This window comes from Nycticebus coucang, chromosome 24 (assembly GCF_027406575.1).
Source record: "Nycticebus coucang isolate mNycCou1 chromosome 24, mNycCou1.pri, whole genome shotgun sequence".
Classification (NCBI taxonomy): Eukaryota; Metazoa; Chordata; class Mammalia; order Primates; family Lorisidae; genus Nycticebus; species Nycticebus coucang.
Window position 1 is genome coordinate 30,081,044 of NC_069803.1, and position 14,809 is coordinate 30,095,852.

Genomic DNA, 14,809 nt, shown 5'->3' on the forward strand with positions numbered 1-14,809 from the left:
GCTACGTGGGAGGCTGAGGCAAGAGAAACACTTGAGCCCAAGAGTCTGAGGTTGCTGCGAGCTATGACGCTACAGCACTCTATCAGGGGCAACAAAGTGAGACTCTGTCTCAAAAAAAAAACAAAAAAAGATCTACCATTCACTCTAGCAATCCCACAGCCAGGTATCTATGCAAAGGAAAAGAAGTCATTATATTAAAAAGATACCAGCACAAGTATGTTTATCACAGCACAATTTACACTTGTAAAAATATGGAATCAACCACCAACTGATTAAGTGAATTAAAAAATGTAGCTTATCATGGAATACTATTCAGAGAGGAGAGGGGAGGGGAGGATTTCTTTATGAAAAAGACAAATCTTGCCCTTCTTATCCCACATTATTAAAGTAATAACCAGCTGGACTATTCTAGTTGTTCACACGCAGCATATCAACGCTGTATACCCAAATCACACCAGATCAGTATTCACTGTTCTTTGAATCTGCTTTAAGTAAACCATTTCTTCTCAAAAGAGTTTTGTGGCAATGTTCAGGAAAAATAATTGAGATAAAAGGAAAATAAGTAACACATCCCTTTAAAACAATATCCAGAAGAGAATGTCTGAGATCACTTGCTAAAGTAACCTCCCTCCAAACACCTTTAACTTAAATTAAGCCTGGGACTGAAAAAACAGGAAGAACAAATCACATTGAAGTTGCAATTCTTTAGAATGTGTTGGACAATTCCGAGACATATGAGGGGGAAAAAGTTATCAAAAATAGCCCAGAGAAGGATTTGACAGCAGCTAAAACATAAAGGCCAGGAGTGAGATCAAAATTAGAAGCATGAATGTCTACAAAACTGTCCCTATAAGGGTATCGGTACGTTAGTAACTAAGCTGGGATAATCTACTGGGCAAAATAAACAGCCACCGTCAACACAGTGGCTGACTCTCCGTCCCTCTCGCAGAAATCTCCAGAGTCTCAGGAGACAGGTATGTCACGACTATGCTGTTATTTGCAATTACATTCAATGTCTGGGGATTTTTTTTTTTTTTTAGTGAATGTTCCATATATTCTTTTTTTTTTTCTTTATTGTTGGGGATTCATTGAGGGTACAGTAAGCCAGGTTACACTGATTGCAATTGTTAGGTAAAGTCCCTCTTGCAATCATGTCGTTTGGGGATGTTTTTAAAACCCAGTCTTAGCTTTCCTGGTCCCTGATGATAAACTTCCTCTATTTTCATCTCTCCTCCTCACAAACGCGTGTAAGACGGAAAACCTGGCCATGTTCCCAACCACGTGGGGCACACAGTCCTGACTCTCGTCCTGCACCCCGCAGTCTCCGCGATTCCCCAGAGGAGCTGCCGTCTGTTTGTTCTCATCCACTGATTTGCCCACCCAGCTCGCGGGGAGCCGCTTAACCTGGTGCCCAGGTCTAGAGAGACGATTGAACAGCGTCCTGTCTTCTAGGGCCCAGTGTGCTCTGGGAGACGGCCACGCACATGGTTATGAGACACTGGAAGTCCTGTAACCAAACTTTGCACATAAGTATGGGATGTAGTTATCTCTGGGGCTCGGGGGAGGCTTGGCAGAGACAAGGTGGAAACATTCTGGAAAGAGCGATCGGTTTAGGCAAAGGCTCCGAGGTAGGAAGCGACACAGCACGTTCTGGGAACAGCAGTGTGTGCAGCGTGCAGGTGACAGGATGTCAACGGGGAGGGGTGGTGAGGCTGAGAAAGCCGATTTGTGCCAGGCTGCTGGGTTCGCTTGGTGATCCCGTAGCCCCGAGGCTCTTACCTCCAGACAGTCATTCAAATCTCCCGGAAAGCTATGAAACTACTGATGCCTGGTATTTTTCTAAGTGTGATAATTGGTCTGTGATGGGGCCTGGCCTTCGGTATTTTAAAAACCTTCCCTTGTAGTAATTCCACTCTGTGGTCAGGTGAGATCTGCTGCTATAGGCAACTGGGGAGAAAACACCTGCATGAGCAGGATGGAGACGCAAAAACGGGTTTTACAAAGTGACCCGGTGACAGACTGGAGAGGAGGTGGGGAGGAAAGCCTGGTGTGAAGGCAGAGAGAATAAGAGGCAGGAGAGACTCTGGAGGAAGAACCGTAGCACTGGCTTCAGAAGAGGAGCGAAGGGTGATTTCCACTTGAGTTATAAATAACAACACTGTGTCCGCAGTGTCTGGTGCCACACTGAGCACTTACCTGGCACTGATCTCACTGATTTCTCCCACTTCTGAAGGACACACTGCTATCCCAGCAAGCCCACAATAAAGAAACCGAGATGCTAATTAGCGTGTCCAAGGTCACACGGAGAGAAGTGTTGGGGCAGGAATTCCATGCCAGACAGTTGTGGGACTAAGCTCTTCCCATGCTAGCTCTGACGAAGAGGTGACAGGAAGGTACAGCTGGAGTAGGGTTAGTGACGGAAGTGACAGGAAGATACAGCTGGAGTAGGGTTAGTGACGGGAAGTGACAGGAGGGTACAGCTGGAGTAGGGTTAGTGACGAGAGGTGACAGGAAGGTACAGCTAGAGAAGATTCAGTGACGGAAGTGACAGGAAGGTACAGCTGGAGTAGGGTTAGTGACGGGAGGTCACAGGAGGGTCCAGCTGGAGGAGGTTCAGTGACAGGAGGTGACAGGAGGGTCCAGCTGGAGGAGGTTCAGTGACAGGAGGTGACAGCAGGAGCAGGTTTAGTATGAGAGAGGTGCGACCACAGATACAAAAAATTTCGTTTTAGACATGCCTCATTCAAGAGTACAAGACCCCATTTGTGAAATCAGACAAACGGTGAGAGCAGCTCCGGTGACAGGGCAGTTGTGGGGCTCTGTCTGGGGCAGGGGCCGCGCTAGTGCTAGCACTGTCTTTCCTTAAAAGTGTGAAAACAGACATGTGACATCAGGAGCACCCGACACTAAATCCTGGAGCCACATTTGAACCCCGTGAGCCTGTCTTCTGAACCTCTAACCTACACCCCTCTGGTGTGATGAAAGGAATGAAAATCAGGGTATCCAAAGTGGCAGCAGCCCTCACCTGCTCCAAGACTACTATGTGTGAGATATAGGGTATTTTTTTTTTTTAGACAGAGTCTCATTCTGTTGCCTGGGCTAGAGAGCCGCGGCCTCACTCAAGCTCTCAGCAACCTCAAACACCTGGGCTCAAGCACTCCTCCTGCCTCCACCTCTCCATATCTGGGATCATAGACATTTGCCACAATGCCCAGCTAATTTTACTACTTTAAGTAAAGATGGTGTCTCATTTTGCTCACCTTGGTCTCAAACTCCCGACTTCAAGTGATCTTCCAGCCTTGGCCTCCCAGAGGGTTCAGATTACAGGTGCGAGCCACCCCAAGATACAGGGCTTTAAAAATATTTTATGTAAAGCTTTTTGCAATAGATACCCATTTCCACAACCTAAAGGATTTTTCATACAGCTTCAACTACGAGAGGGGTAATAAGGGACATCTTGGTCTCTCTTAACCAGCTTAAGCAAACACTTTGGATACGTCACACAGGTCAGTTGCAAACACGGGGCAACCCTAAGAACATGATCGCACAGTAAGTTCCATCCAGCGACCGTCACCCAAGTCAGAGTCCAGAACCACTAGTCTAATGGCAACAGTGCACCTGTGTTCTCTGAAACCCCAGTGAGGACTAGAAATGGTGAATTTCCTTTTCACTCACTTCTGTCGATTGAAGAGTGCGGTTTTGTCCACTCCCCCTTCCCCTGGTTTCTTCTACCAGCAACTGTCCACAAACAGCAGAGCTGAGAAAGTGCCAAAGGCACACGTGGAGGCAGGAGTCGGGTAGTCACCCTGAGTGAGACACAGTTGTATTAACTCCAAAAGAAAACATATGCGCATCTTTTCCCTCTAAGATCCTTCTACTGAGGACAACTCTCCACTCATGCCCTTCCCCCAGAATGCTTTTAGGTAAAGATACCCTCCTGTAAATACCAACTGGCAAAGCATTCTCAACCTTCTTCTCTTCCCAAAGATGGACCACTAGAATCTTCTGGTAAGTTCCAATAAGTTTTAACCACAAAGAGACACACCTCCAAGTACTTTTCCTCCTCTCTGGTCCTTTCAACTGCTTCTTAAGATGTAAACTGTGAGACCCCCACCCTCATCTCAAGTCAGTATTAATTCCAACTGTTATCCCTAAATAAATGACAATGTGTAAACAAACTGTACCTTTGGAAACACAGCCAAAATAAACTTGTTAAGCCAGCCAAAACTACTTAATTAAATCCAATCAAAATCTTAAATTTTTTTTTTTTTTTTTTTAAATTTTTTGAGACAGAGCCTCAAGCTGTCACCTGGGTAAAGTACGGTGACATCACAGCTCACAGCAACCTCAAACTTCTGGGCTCAAGAGATTCTCCTGCCTCCGCCTCCCAAGTAGCTGGGACCACAGGCGCCTGCCACAATGCCTGGCTATTTTTTAGTTGCAGCGGTAATTGTGTGGCGGCCCGGGCTGGATTCGAACCCACCAGCTCAGGTGTATGTGGCTGGTGCCTTAGCCGCTTGAGCCACAGGCACCAAGCCAAATTTCTTATTTATTTATTTATTTTGCAGTTTTTGGCCGGGGCCGGGTTTGAACCCACCACCTCCGGTATATGGGGTTGGTGCCCTACTCCTTTGAGCCACAGGTGCTGCCCCCAAAAACTTACATTTCTTAATGCTGAGTACTTAACTCAGCAGTAACCATGTGTTGAAGATATTTAAAGGCAAACTAAAGAATTAGGGACACAAATCTTTCACAACTATCTACAGTGTGTATAATGTAACATCCTTTGTGAAATTGTTTTTATTTCCTTGGTGTAGTATTAGAAATTTAGTCTTGTTTTATTATGTCATTTGTTTACACTTAATTAAGAATGTAACTTAGAAATTAAACAGGAAACGGGGTCCACTTAAAAATGGGCTATTAGAGCTTTCCCAATACTCTCATAGTGTGTTCATTAAGTGACAGTGTTATGTAACCAGAAACTTGGATAAATAAGAGATGCAGAACTTTGGAAACTATTCAAAAACTACAGCCATAAAGAGACTAATTGCAGTTCTATGAATTTCTAAAGTCATCTTCTGACTTGAAAAACATCAATTTACTCTGTGGGTCACTTTGTATCACCAACACCCTTATTTTACAAAAACAGAAACAAGTACTGAATGCACACATCCCACAGTGGAGACATTCAACCCAAACTCACGCATTCAAACGTTTCTGAACAACTTATGCTTGTGCAAAAAGGTGTCGCTGAAGAGTTAAGTGAGATGAAGCATGTAGATCATTTCACAGGCACCTGGCAACCAACCAGTCATTACTCGACATTGCCTATTCCTGTCCTTAATTTTCCAACTTTAGGCAAACTAGATGGTTAAAAAATCATATATGTGACTATGTGCATGTAATATACATAACTAATAACATATTAGTTTAATATACTATAAGTAAAGCTGGTATTTATTGTATAAGTAATGGTCTTAACCAAGACAAAGGTGAGTCTGTGACAGATGACCCACAAAGGATGGAAAACTTAAGGAGTAAAGTGTTAAATGTTAGTTTATCTCTGTTTATCAATTAAGAATTTAACCTCCACGTGGTATAGAATAAATTACAATTACAGTCAGGTGATCCTTGAGAACTTGCTCCAAACCAACAGTCAGACCTCACACACGTGCGCAAGCGGCCATTTATTTGCAAGGCTGGACCAACCACTGACACAGGATCACTCCAATACCGACGCTGAAATCCTACATGAATTCATTACCCGGTCTCAAGCTGGAAAAATCTTATTTCAAGTCACTACACACACAAAAATACCCCCAAACACTTCAACTCCAAAGCTACAGCATCAGGCCGCGAGCAGTCTTTTAAAACACTGCAGTCCCCGCCACGTGTCATTTATTCTGACAGGGCAGGTGCACCTGCAGCTGCAGAGCGCGCGCTTTCGACTACACGCCACGCTCAGGGAGCCGCGGGCCCTCCACCGCCAAAGACCTAGGGGGGCCGCCGGCTTCCCGACGCGGCGGGGACTCCGCACGCCGCCACTCCCATGCCGAGTCGGCCTGGCTGCAGATCCACGTGCGCGAGCAGGACGCGGACCCGAGCCCACCTCCCCGGCGTCCCTCCCGCGGGGCCCGGGCTCCACTCACGCGCCCGGGGCGGCACCGGGGCCGTCGCCGCGTCTCTCCGTTTCAAAAACTGAAAGGGGGAAGCGGGAGGAAAAAGCCAAAAAAAAAAAAGACCTGGCTCCTCGTTTCATCCGGAAACCGACGGGCCGGCAGGAAGTGACGAAGGCGGAGGGCGACGGCTGCGCTCGGTCCCGGTTCCCGCGCGCCCGGCCCCGACGCCGGGGAAAGCGCCCGGGAGCGGAGCAGCGCCGGCCGCGAGCCGCCCTCGGAGCCGGCGGAGGGAGCGGCCCGACGCCCCGCCCCTCCCGGCCGCGTCACCGGCCCCGCCCCGCCCCTCCCGGCCGCGTCACCGGCCCCGCCCCGCCCCCAGCCCGGCCCCGTCCGGACCTCGGCGCGCGGGCGCTCGGGGGGCTGCGCGTCCGGGACACGCGCGCGGAGGAGCCGCGGGGCCCATCGCGGGGCTGCGCGGGCGGGCGGCGCGCGTCGGCGGGACTGGGCTGAGGCGGCGCCGGGGGCTCCGGGCCGCTTCTCGGAGAGGAGGACGCGGTGTCGCCGCCCGACTCGGTTTCCTTCCGGGAGGAGCCGGCCTCGCCCGATTGGGGTCCCGGTTGAAGAGTCGGGGTGAGAGGTGTGTGACAGCCCTGGCCCGTGAGACTCCGGGCAGGTGGTGGAAACGCAACCGCCACCCCCTTCTGTGAAGCGGAGCCGGGGCCTCCCGGGAGGGGGTCGTGGACTCCGCGGGCGCGGACCCGGCTGGGACGTGGGCCCTTCTGCTGGACCATCCCGAACCTCGAGGGTTTCTCTCACCGGGCTGAGAGAAGGAAATCTTGTTCATTTATGCAGTGGGTTTTGTGGTGAGGAACTTTAGGGACTGTTTAAAATCTGAATTTCTATCAGAATGACGAGGTTCTAATTCAGAGTCAAGTATGATAACATTGAAGGCATGATGATGCCAAGCAGTGCTAAGTTTCAGACCCACCTAAACATGGGATCCGGAGCCCGGATCAGAGCCCCAATGCTACAACTTGGGAGCAGTTATGTGACTCCTAGCAAACTGCACTAATGAATATTTTTGGAGACTTACAGGCTGGACTGCCAGGTATTTTACTGGAAGAATTATGCAATGCTTTTTTATTTTAGGCAGCCTAGAAAAAAAAGCCAAACTTTTTAGACATTCCAGATACTCTTTTTTTCTTGGTATTAGAAAGTGACTTGTTCTTAGAAATTACGGTACAGTTACCACCCATCATTTGTTTTGTTTTTCTCCTTTTTATGGAGATTCTAACACTCTGAATTTCACTTATTAGGTTCTTTTCCTTGATTTACCCTCTAACACAAGAGAGGAATTTTGTCTTTAAGGCAAAATTTAATTAACTTCTCAAACACAAATAGGAAATCAGTACTCTTTTTGTACTTCAGAGTTAAACATGAGAGCAAGGGAGCTATGTGCTCTGATTATCTAGGCCAGGGGTCGGTAAGCATGTCCTTAAAGGGCCAGATGGTGACTACTTTAGGTTTGTGGGCTGTGAAGCATGATCAGGATAGTGTATAGGTACAGTCCTCCCTGGTGTCTGGAAGGTTGGTCCCAGGACCCTTGGGAATGCCAGAATCCAGACACATTCCAGTCCCTGATGTAAAATGCCGTAGTATTTGCTTATGACCTAAACACAACTTCTGTGTGCTCAAAATCACCTCTAGAGAACTTGGAAGCCTAACATAGTTTAAATGTTAGGTGAATAGTTGTTATACTCTATTTTTTAATTTATAGTTTTAATTGTCATCTTTGATTTTTTATTATTTTTTTCTCCACATATTTTCCATCTGTGGTTTATTGAATCTGTAGATACAGAACCCGTGAATATGGAGGACTGTCTGGACCTATGGCTATTTAAGGCATATGTGTAGAAATACGAATCTCTTCTGGCTCACGGGCCATGCACAAATAGGCGGAGGAGTGGATTTGGCCAGCGGGCCACTTGTGCCAGCCCTTGTCCAGAAGGGCACACCGTCGTTAGCGGGAAGAAGTCTGCTTTGTCTTCTCTCTTACAGCCCCATGGCCGGAGGGTATGGAATGATGGGAGACGACGCCTCTATTGATTACACTGTTCATGAAGCCTGGAACGAAGCCACCAATGTTTACTTGATCGTTATCCTCGTTAGCTTCGGGCTCTTCATGTATGCCAAGAGGTACAATTTTTAGTTTCTCAGGGTAATTAAGAAACTGTGGAACTTGGTGGCTAATGCCTGTAATCCTGGCACTCTGGGAAGCCAAGGAGGGGGACTTCCTTGAGGTCGAGAGTTTGAGACCAGCTGAGCAAGAGCGAGACCACCTCTCTACTGTAAGTAGATAAATTGGCCACAGGCACCTATATTCCCAGCTACTGTGGAAGCTGAGGCAGGAGGATCTCTTGAGCCCAGGAGTTTGAGGTTGCTGTGAGCTATGGTGATACCACGACACTCTAGCCTGGGCAATTATAAGTTTTGTACTTTTTAAAGAAAAATCTGTATTGAACACATAAAAATAATTTCATCATACTATCTGTTCCTGCTCAGGTCTCTCCTTGAGCCCTGGTGACCAAGATTGGGCTCTGAAAACACCATTGCTGTAATTAATGGCGTAAGCACATCTCTCAGCCGCCAAGCCAGCTGCTTTAATCTCCTGATTCATAATTTCTGATACGTGAATAGCCCAATTTTATCAGCCAGCCTGGGTTCACCTTCACCCTTCAGCGAGCCCAGTTTTCTGACCCACGTCCTTAAGATGCACAAGCACTAACTCCTGTACATTCCGCACATCTCTGCTCAGCCACTGAGCCTGTCCTTGTCACTGGTGCGTGTCTGCATCGTAGCACTCGCTGAGCAGTGCTGGTCTCCTCAGGGCCTTGTCTGTCCACCCCACCTAATGTCCTCTGTCTTTCACCTTTGAGTCCTGGGCGTGTAATGTAGTGTAAATCCTTGATAAATATTTCCTGCCTTAATTCCAGACATTGTAGCTGAATTTAACTGTTCTGCCACACTCTCTGGCTCCCTTCTCCAAAGTACAGTCAGAAAACAAACAAAAAGGTGAGGAGTGCTTTGAAAAGCAAAAGCAGGGGCGGCGCCTGTGGCTCAGCGGGTAGGGCGCCAGCCCCATATGCCGAAGGTGGCGGGTTCAAACCCAGCCCCAGCCAAACTACAACAAAAAAATGGCCAGGCGTTGTGGCAGGCACTTGTAGTCCCAGCTACTTGGGAGGCTGAGTCAAGAGAATCGCCTAAGCCCAAGGATTTGGAGGTTGCTGTGAGCTGTGTGACGCCACAGCACTCTACCGAGGGCGATAAGGTGAAACTCTGTCTCTACAAAAAAAAAGAAAAAAGAAAAGCAAAAGCAATCTTAGTTAGACTCAGGTGTTTATCACAGCCACGGGCTTCAGGATGTCTTCTACAAGTTAAAAATAAAAGGCATGAAATAGTTCAAAGTATTAATAATTAGTAATCCAGAAATAACTTAGGTTTGGCCTAGGGAATGGCTCTGAGCCCACCCTCCTGGCTGAGCTCTCCTGGGGCAGCGGGACCATGGGCTGCCTGAACTCTAGGGGCGGGGGGAGGAGAATACACCCTCCACCCTGATCCTGATCCCCTTGCAGGTAACAGCTTTCCTCTAAAAATAGCCCCCACTTCCTCCCCAGCTTTATTTTAAAAGCAGAGGCACACTGTTCTTAATTAAAAAGATGCCCCCACTGTACAAAGGCCTATTGTATTTAAGAAATATGTTTATTCATTGTTTTCCTCAATTGAGGTCTGTTCAAATCCAGTTTATTTTCTAACCCAATAATTTAGGTTTATCTAGATGACTGGAGAGGGAGGAAAAATCAGATGTTTTCACGTTTGTGCATTTTTTTATACAATATGTGGCTTTGGAGATTGGGGAAATCACACCGGCGGTAACGTCACTGTGTTGTATTAGGTGGAAGTGTTTGGTGGGCTACTTTCTCTCTTACAGTCCCCTGGCTGTGTGTGTACAGCTTCATATTTGTTAGTGAAAGAAAGAATACTTGTGCCAAGGAAGCATGTCACAAAGACAAAACAGAAAATAAGATGAGCTTCTTGTTGTTCAAGTCCCTGTAACATAGCGTCTGAGCACCAGGATCATGAGACTGTGACAGTGCTGTAGACATCCATGGAAACCTCTCTTCTGCATTGATTTTGTATTTTAGGAACAAAAGGAAAATTATGAGGATATTCAGCGTGCCACCTACAGAAGAAACGTCAGAGCCCAACTTTTATGACACAATAAGCAAAATTCGTTTAAGACAACAACTGGAGATGTATTCCATTTGTAAGTGTATTCTGTGCTGAACTATACATGGAGGCATGGTTAAAGTAGATTTTCTGGAATCGAGTTCAATTAGCAGAAGGTTATCAGAAGTACTAGGTAATGAAAACTTGGTACCTTTTACAAATCACCCTTTGAGATGCTTCAGTCTTTGTTCCTTTTACATTTTATATCATCTGTTTGTCTTAACCAGTTCAAAATAGGAAAATATTTAATTGAACATAGCAGTATTATTCACAAGAGCCAAAAGGTGCAGTAACCCAAATGTCCTCCACCAGTGAATGGATAAACAAAGTGTGGCACCCACAATAGAATGTTATTCAGCCTCTAAAAAGAAGAACACCCTGATGCTCACTGCAGCCTGGGAGAGCCTTGCGGGCACGAGGCTGAGTGAAATGAGCCTTCACAGCAGGGCACGTTGCCTCACTTCACTCACAGGAGGCAAGTCGGAGACAAGAGGCAGAATGGTGGTTCCCGGGGTTGAGGGCAGAGGGGTGGAGGGAGTTACTGTTAATGGGTCCAGAGCTCAATTTGGGATGATGGCAAGAGTTCTGTGGATGGCGGTGATGGTTACGCACCAGTGGGACTGTGTGTGAGGCCCCGGAACTATATACTGAGAAATGGTCACAGTGGTAAATTTCATGTTATGTATATTTGACCACAATAAAAAATCCTTTGCAGAATTTAAATATTGTTTTAAAAAAAATACAGGGGCCGAAATTCTATATGGAAAATTAGGCGAATTAAGTTTTATTTATGCCTACTCAGAAGTTATCCTCTATCAGTAATATTCTGAATAATATAGCAGATACAATTATAAACCCGCTGTACAGTATTCTTCTTTCTTGATATTTTGATGGGAATGACACAAAGTTAGTTGGAATCCGTGTTTGTAGGGTGTTCATGACATAGCCAGAGGTCCTCAAACTTTTTAAATGGGGCTAGTTCACTATCCCTCAGACCATTGGAGGGCTGGACTATAGTTAAAAAAAAAACTATGAACAAATTTTTATGCACACTGCACATACCTTATTTTGAAGTAAAAAAACAAAATAGGAACAAATGCAATCACACCCCTTCCTGTGGCCCAGGGCCCGCGGTTTGAGGACCCCTGACATAGACTGTGAGTAGCTGTGTGGATCTGCACAGGGAGTCTCAGCATCCTGGGGTTCTTGACATATCTTATCACAACAGAGTCTGGCAGTTGAAGAGGAAATCACAAACAAAATTCTTTTTCTTAAAGAAGACCCCCAAAATCCTTTAGTCACAAACGTGGGTCTACCCAGAATAGCGTAAACAAATAGTATCTCTTTCTTGGCTAGTAAAGACTTAAAAGAAGAGGTTGAGTCAGTTTTAAAGTAGTGTGTGATATTTGCTGTGTTCTCTCTAGTTTCAGATTAAGACAGTTTTTCTTCAACAAACTTTTCTGTTTTTTCTTTTTTTATTGCAGTTTGGCTGGGGCTGTGTTTGATTCTGCCACCCTCCGTATATGGGGCCGGCGCCCTACTCATTGGGCACAGATGCCACCCCAACAGACTTTTCTTAATAGTACAAAAAGACAGAAATGCATATCTGATTTTTCTTATGGTTTATATTGTCCACACTTATGTTCAACTGTAAGTCTCATAGGCTTGTACGTTAAAAAATAGTCAGAATCCGTGTAGTGGGGACAAAAGTGCTATGAAGGTAGAAATGGGGGTAATAAGGAAGGAAATCGCAGAACATTAACTTTAATTGCTTAATGTTTACCTTGTATTTTAAAGTTATAATCCTGATACATAAATAATAATAAACATATCAAAATGGGAACAGCAATGTCAAGGAACTAGAGGACCATGAAATAGAATAAATCTCCAAAGAAATAAAACAGCTTAATTCTAAACCAATTCTTTACTGAGAATCGTGGCTTGACTGTGATTTAACAATGTTAGCTGGTGATTACTTTGCAATTTCATTAATTTTATCACTTCTTTTCTTGTTGTTGTTTTTTTTTCATAGCAAGGAAATACGACTGTCAACAGCCACAAAACCAAGGTGATAGTGTGCAACTCTCGTTGGAATGAAGCCTCAGAAAATGAGTGACATAAGGATTATTGTTAAACAATACGGCATCAACCGCCTAATTCTTTCTACTAAATCATGAACAGCATTGTAAAAATCTTTGTTGGCATAAAATAATTTCACCTGTGACTTTTTCCAGTTTTTTTGTTTGTTTGTTCTATTTTTGTTTGTTGTGATTGCGTCTCCAAGTCGTCTGTTACTCAAATACAAATGGCTCATGAGGTCTGGGCTCAGGGAGCCTGTAGGGACCAGCAGGTACACCGTAATCAGAGATGGAGACTTGACCTCGTGAAGACCTCTGATTTCCTCGGGATACAGTCATCCAGAAATAAACATTCATCTTGGGAAGCAAGAATCCTGGAGCTTATGCCATTTTGATGAGAACATTTTTGTAAAATTAAAAAATAAAAATTCAGCCACTGGAATAACTTCCTCCTAGAGTCTATCCTGTGATAAATGTACTATCAGTACAGGTGAATTTGTGATACTGCTTCTACTAACAACGCTTTAATTGCATTAATGGCCTTTCCCACATCCTGAAGCATACCCATCGTTAATTTTCAACCTTTCTGTAACTGCATTTTTTCCTCATTAATTATGTCCTCAGGAGTTTGTTTTTATCTCCCAGTGCCTTGTGTAGGCTGGATGGGCCGTGCTGCCCAGTGAATGGACCCCTCTGTGTGTCGGGAGCTCTTTGCCCATATCAGTGTCCCTGCTCAGTGGTCTGCTGACTTCTGCCTTTTTCACCTAATAAGCTTTCCTGAAGGCGTCTTATATCTTACCCTGTTTTGTACCATACAATGAAATAATTTTTACCTAATTTTTCATATTTATTTAAATAAAAGCTGGTTGGAGGGAGTAGCAGGGAAGTTTAACCATGAACCATGTAGCTCAAACAATCAGTTTTTGGATTAAAATTATTCTTAATTGTAAGAGCTACTCATTTTAAGTATTTCCTTTTCTCTTTTTATTATGAAAGAATATAAATTTTAAATGAAAATTAAGGTTTAGACAAAATAAAAAGGGAATTGAATTTATTTTAAAATTTTAATTGTATCATTAAAATATGCATATTATACAAAATGAATTTTTTTTTTTTTTGGTTTTTGGCCAGGGCTAGGTTTGAACCCGCCACCTCTGGCATATGGGACCGGCGCCCTACTCCTTGAGCCACAGGCGCCACCCACAAAATGAATTATTAACCAAATGGAATATGATTTTTAACTCAGAAAGGAGGGTTAAGTCACCATCTTCCAGCATTCAGTCCATAAGCAAAGTCTGACCTTCTGTTACTGTCTTGTATACCAGTGAAGCATTGATCAACCCAATACTGCTTATTGGAAACTATAATAACTACTGAGGAGATATGTCACACTTTCCGCACTCTTTCATTTTTTTTAGAGACAGAGTCTCACTTTATCACCCTTGGTAGAGGGCTATGACATCACAGCTCACAGCAACCTCGAACTCCTGGGTTTAAGCAATTCTCTTGCCTCAGCCTCCCCAGTAACTGGGACTACAGGAGCCTGCCACAATGCCCGGCTATTTTTTTTTGTTGTAGTTTGGCTGGGGCTGGGTTTGAACTCGCCACCATCGCTATATGGGGCCAGCGCCCTGCTCACTGAGCCACAGGCACCGCCCTTTCTGCACTCTTTCTAAAGGGTCAAGACTCAGATTAGCAAATCTTTTTGGGAAAGGAGTTCCTCCCTTTCTTCCTTGAGACTGTTGGTTGTCAGAGTTGGCTCTCCCTTTTCACCCTGAAGCCTTGGGATGTTTTCCACAGAGGACTGGAGATTGGGTTTTCTAGATGAGTTCCAAGAACAGATATTCATTTATCTACAAATTAACAATGAATAAAAGGGGCTGAAAATGTGATTATTCAAAATTTGCTTATGTAATTGCATTTTACCTTAAGGTTCTGAATGTTTTGGGCCACTTTTTGTTTTGTTTTTTTTCTTTTTTTAGAGACAGGGTCTCCCTCTTTTTCAGGCTGGTCTCAAACTCCTAAGTGCAAGCAATCCACCTGCCTTACCCTCCCTAGGATTAGAGATCTGAGCCACTATGCCCAGCTTAGGGCCACTTCTCAGATGCCTTACTGTCATGGTGAAACAGAATTAGTAACAATTCTTATTTACGCAAAGTTAATGCTTGTCAAAATACACCCTTTCTGTGTTAAAAGAAAAAGACCCTGGCAAATCTAGTAGGCTTTGAAAGGATTATGAATTTTTAGGAACACTAATTATAGCTGTTAAGAAATTAGAAACATATTCACCAATAAATGACAAATGTGTCACTGCTCTGCTTGCCT

The 14,809-nt window shown here is 44.9% G+C and overlaps 1 protein-coding gene across 4 annotated transcripts; it reads left to right on the forward strand.

Moving 5' to 3' along the window:
• The first annotated feature begins 4,602 nt into the window (after positions 1-4,602).
• Positions 4,603-12,929, forward strand: LOC128576512 (small integral membrane protein 19). Of its 4 annotated transcripts, XM_053578716.1 has the most exons (5): positions 6,247-6,756; positions 8,178-8,315; positions 10,322-10,443; positions 11,891-12,056; positions 12,439-12,929. In XM_053578716.1, the coding sequence occupies exons 2-5, from the start codon at positions 8,182-8,184 to the stop codon at positions 12,476-12,478; spliced, it is 462 nt and encodes a 153-aa protein (XP_053434691.1). In that variant the 5' UTR covers positions 6,247-6,756; positions 8,178-8,181; the 3' UTR covers positions 12,479-12,929. The 4 variants fall into 4 exon arrangements, 2 of the variants coding, with proteins under 2 accessions (XP_053434691.1, XP_053434692.1); XM_053578717.1 differs by lacking the exon at positions 11,891-12,056 and having other exon boundaries at positions 6,461-6,756; XR_008377407.1 differs by lacking the exons at positions 8,178-8,315; positions 10,322-10,443; positions 11,891-12,056; positions 12,439-12,929 and adding an exon at positions 7,972-8,036 and having other exon boundaries at positions 4,603-6,756.
• The last annotated feature ends 1,880 nt before the right edge of the window (positions 12,930-14,809 follow it).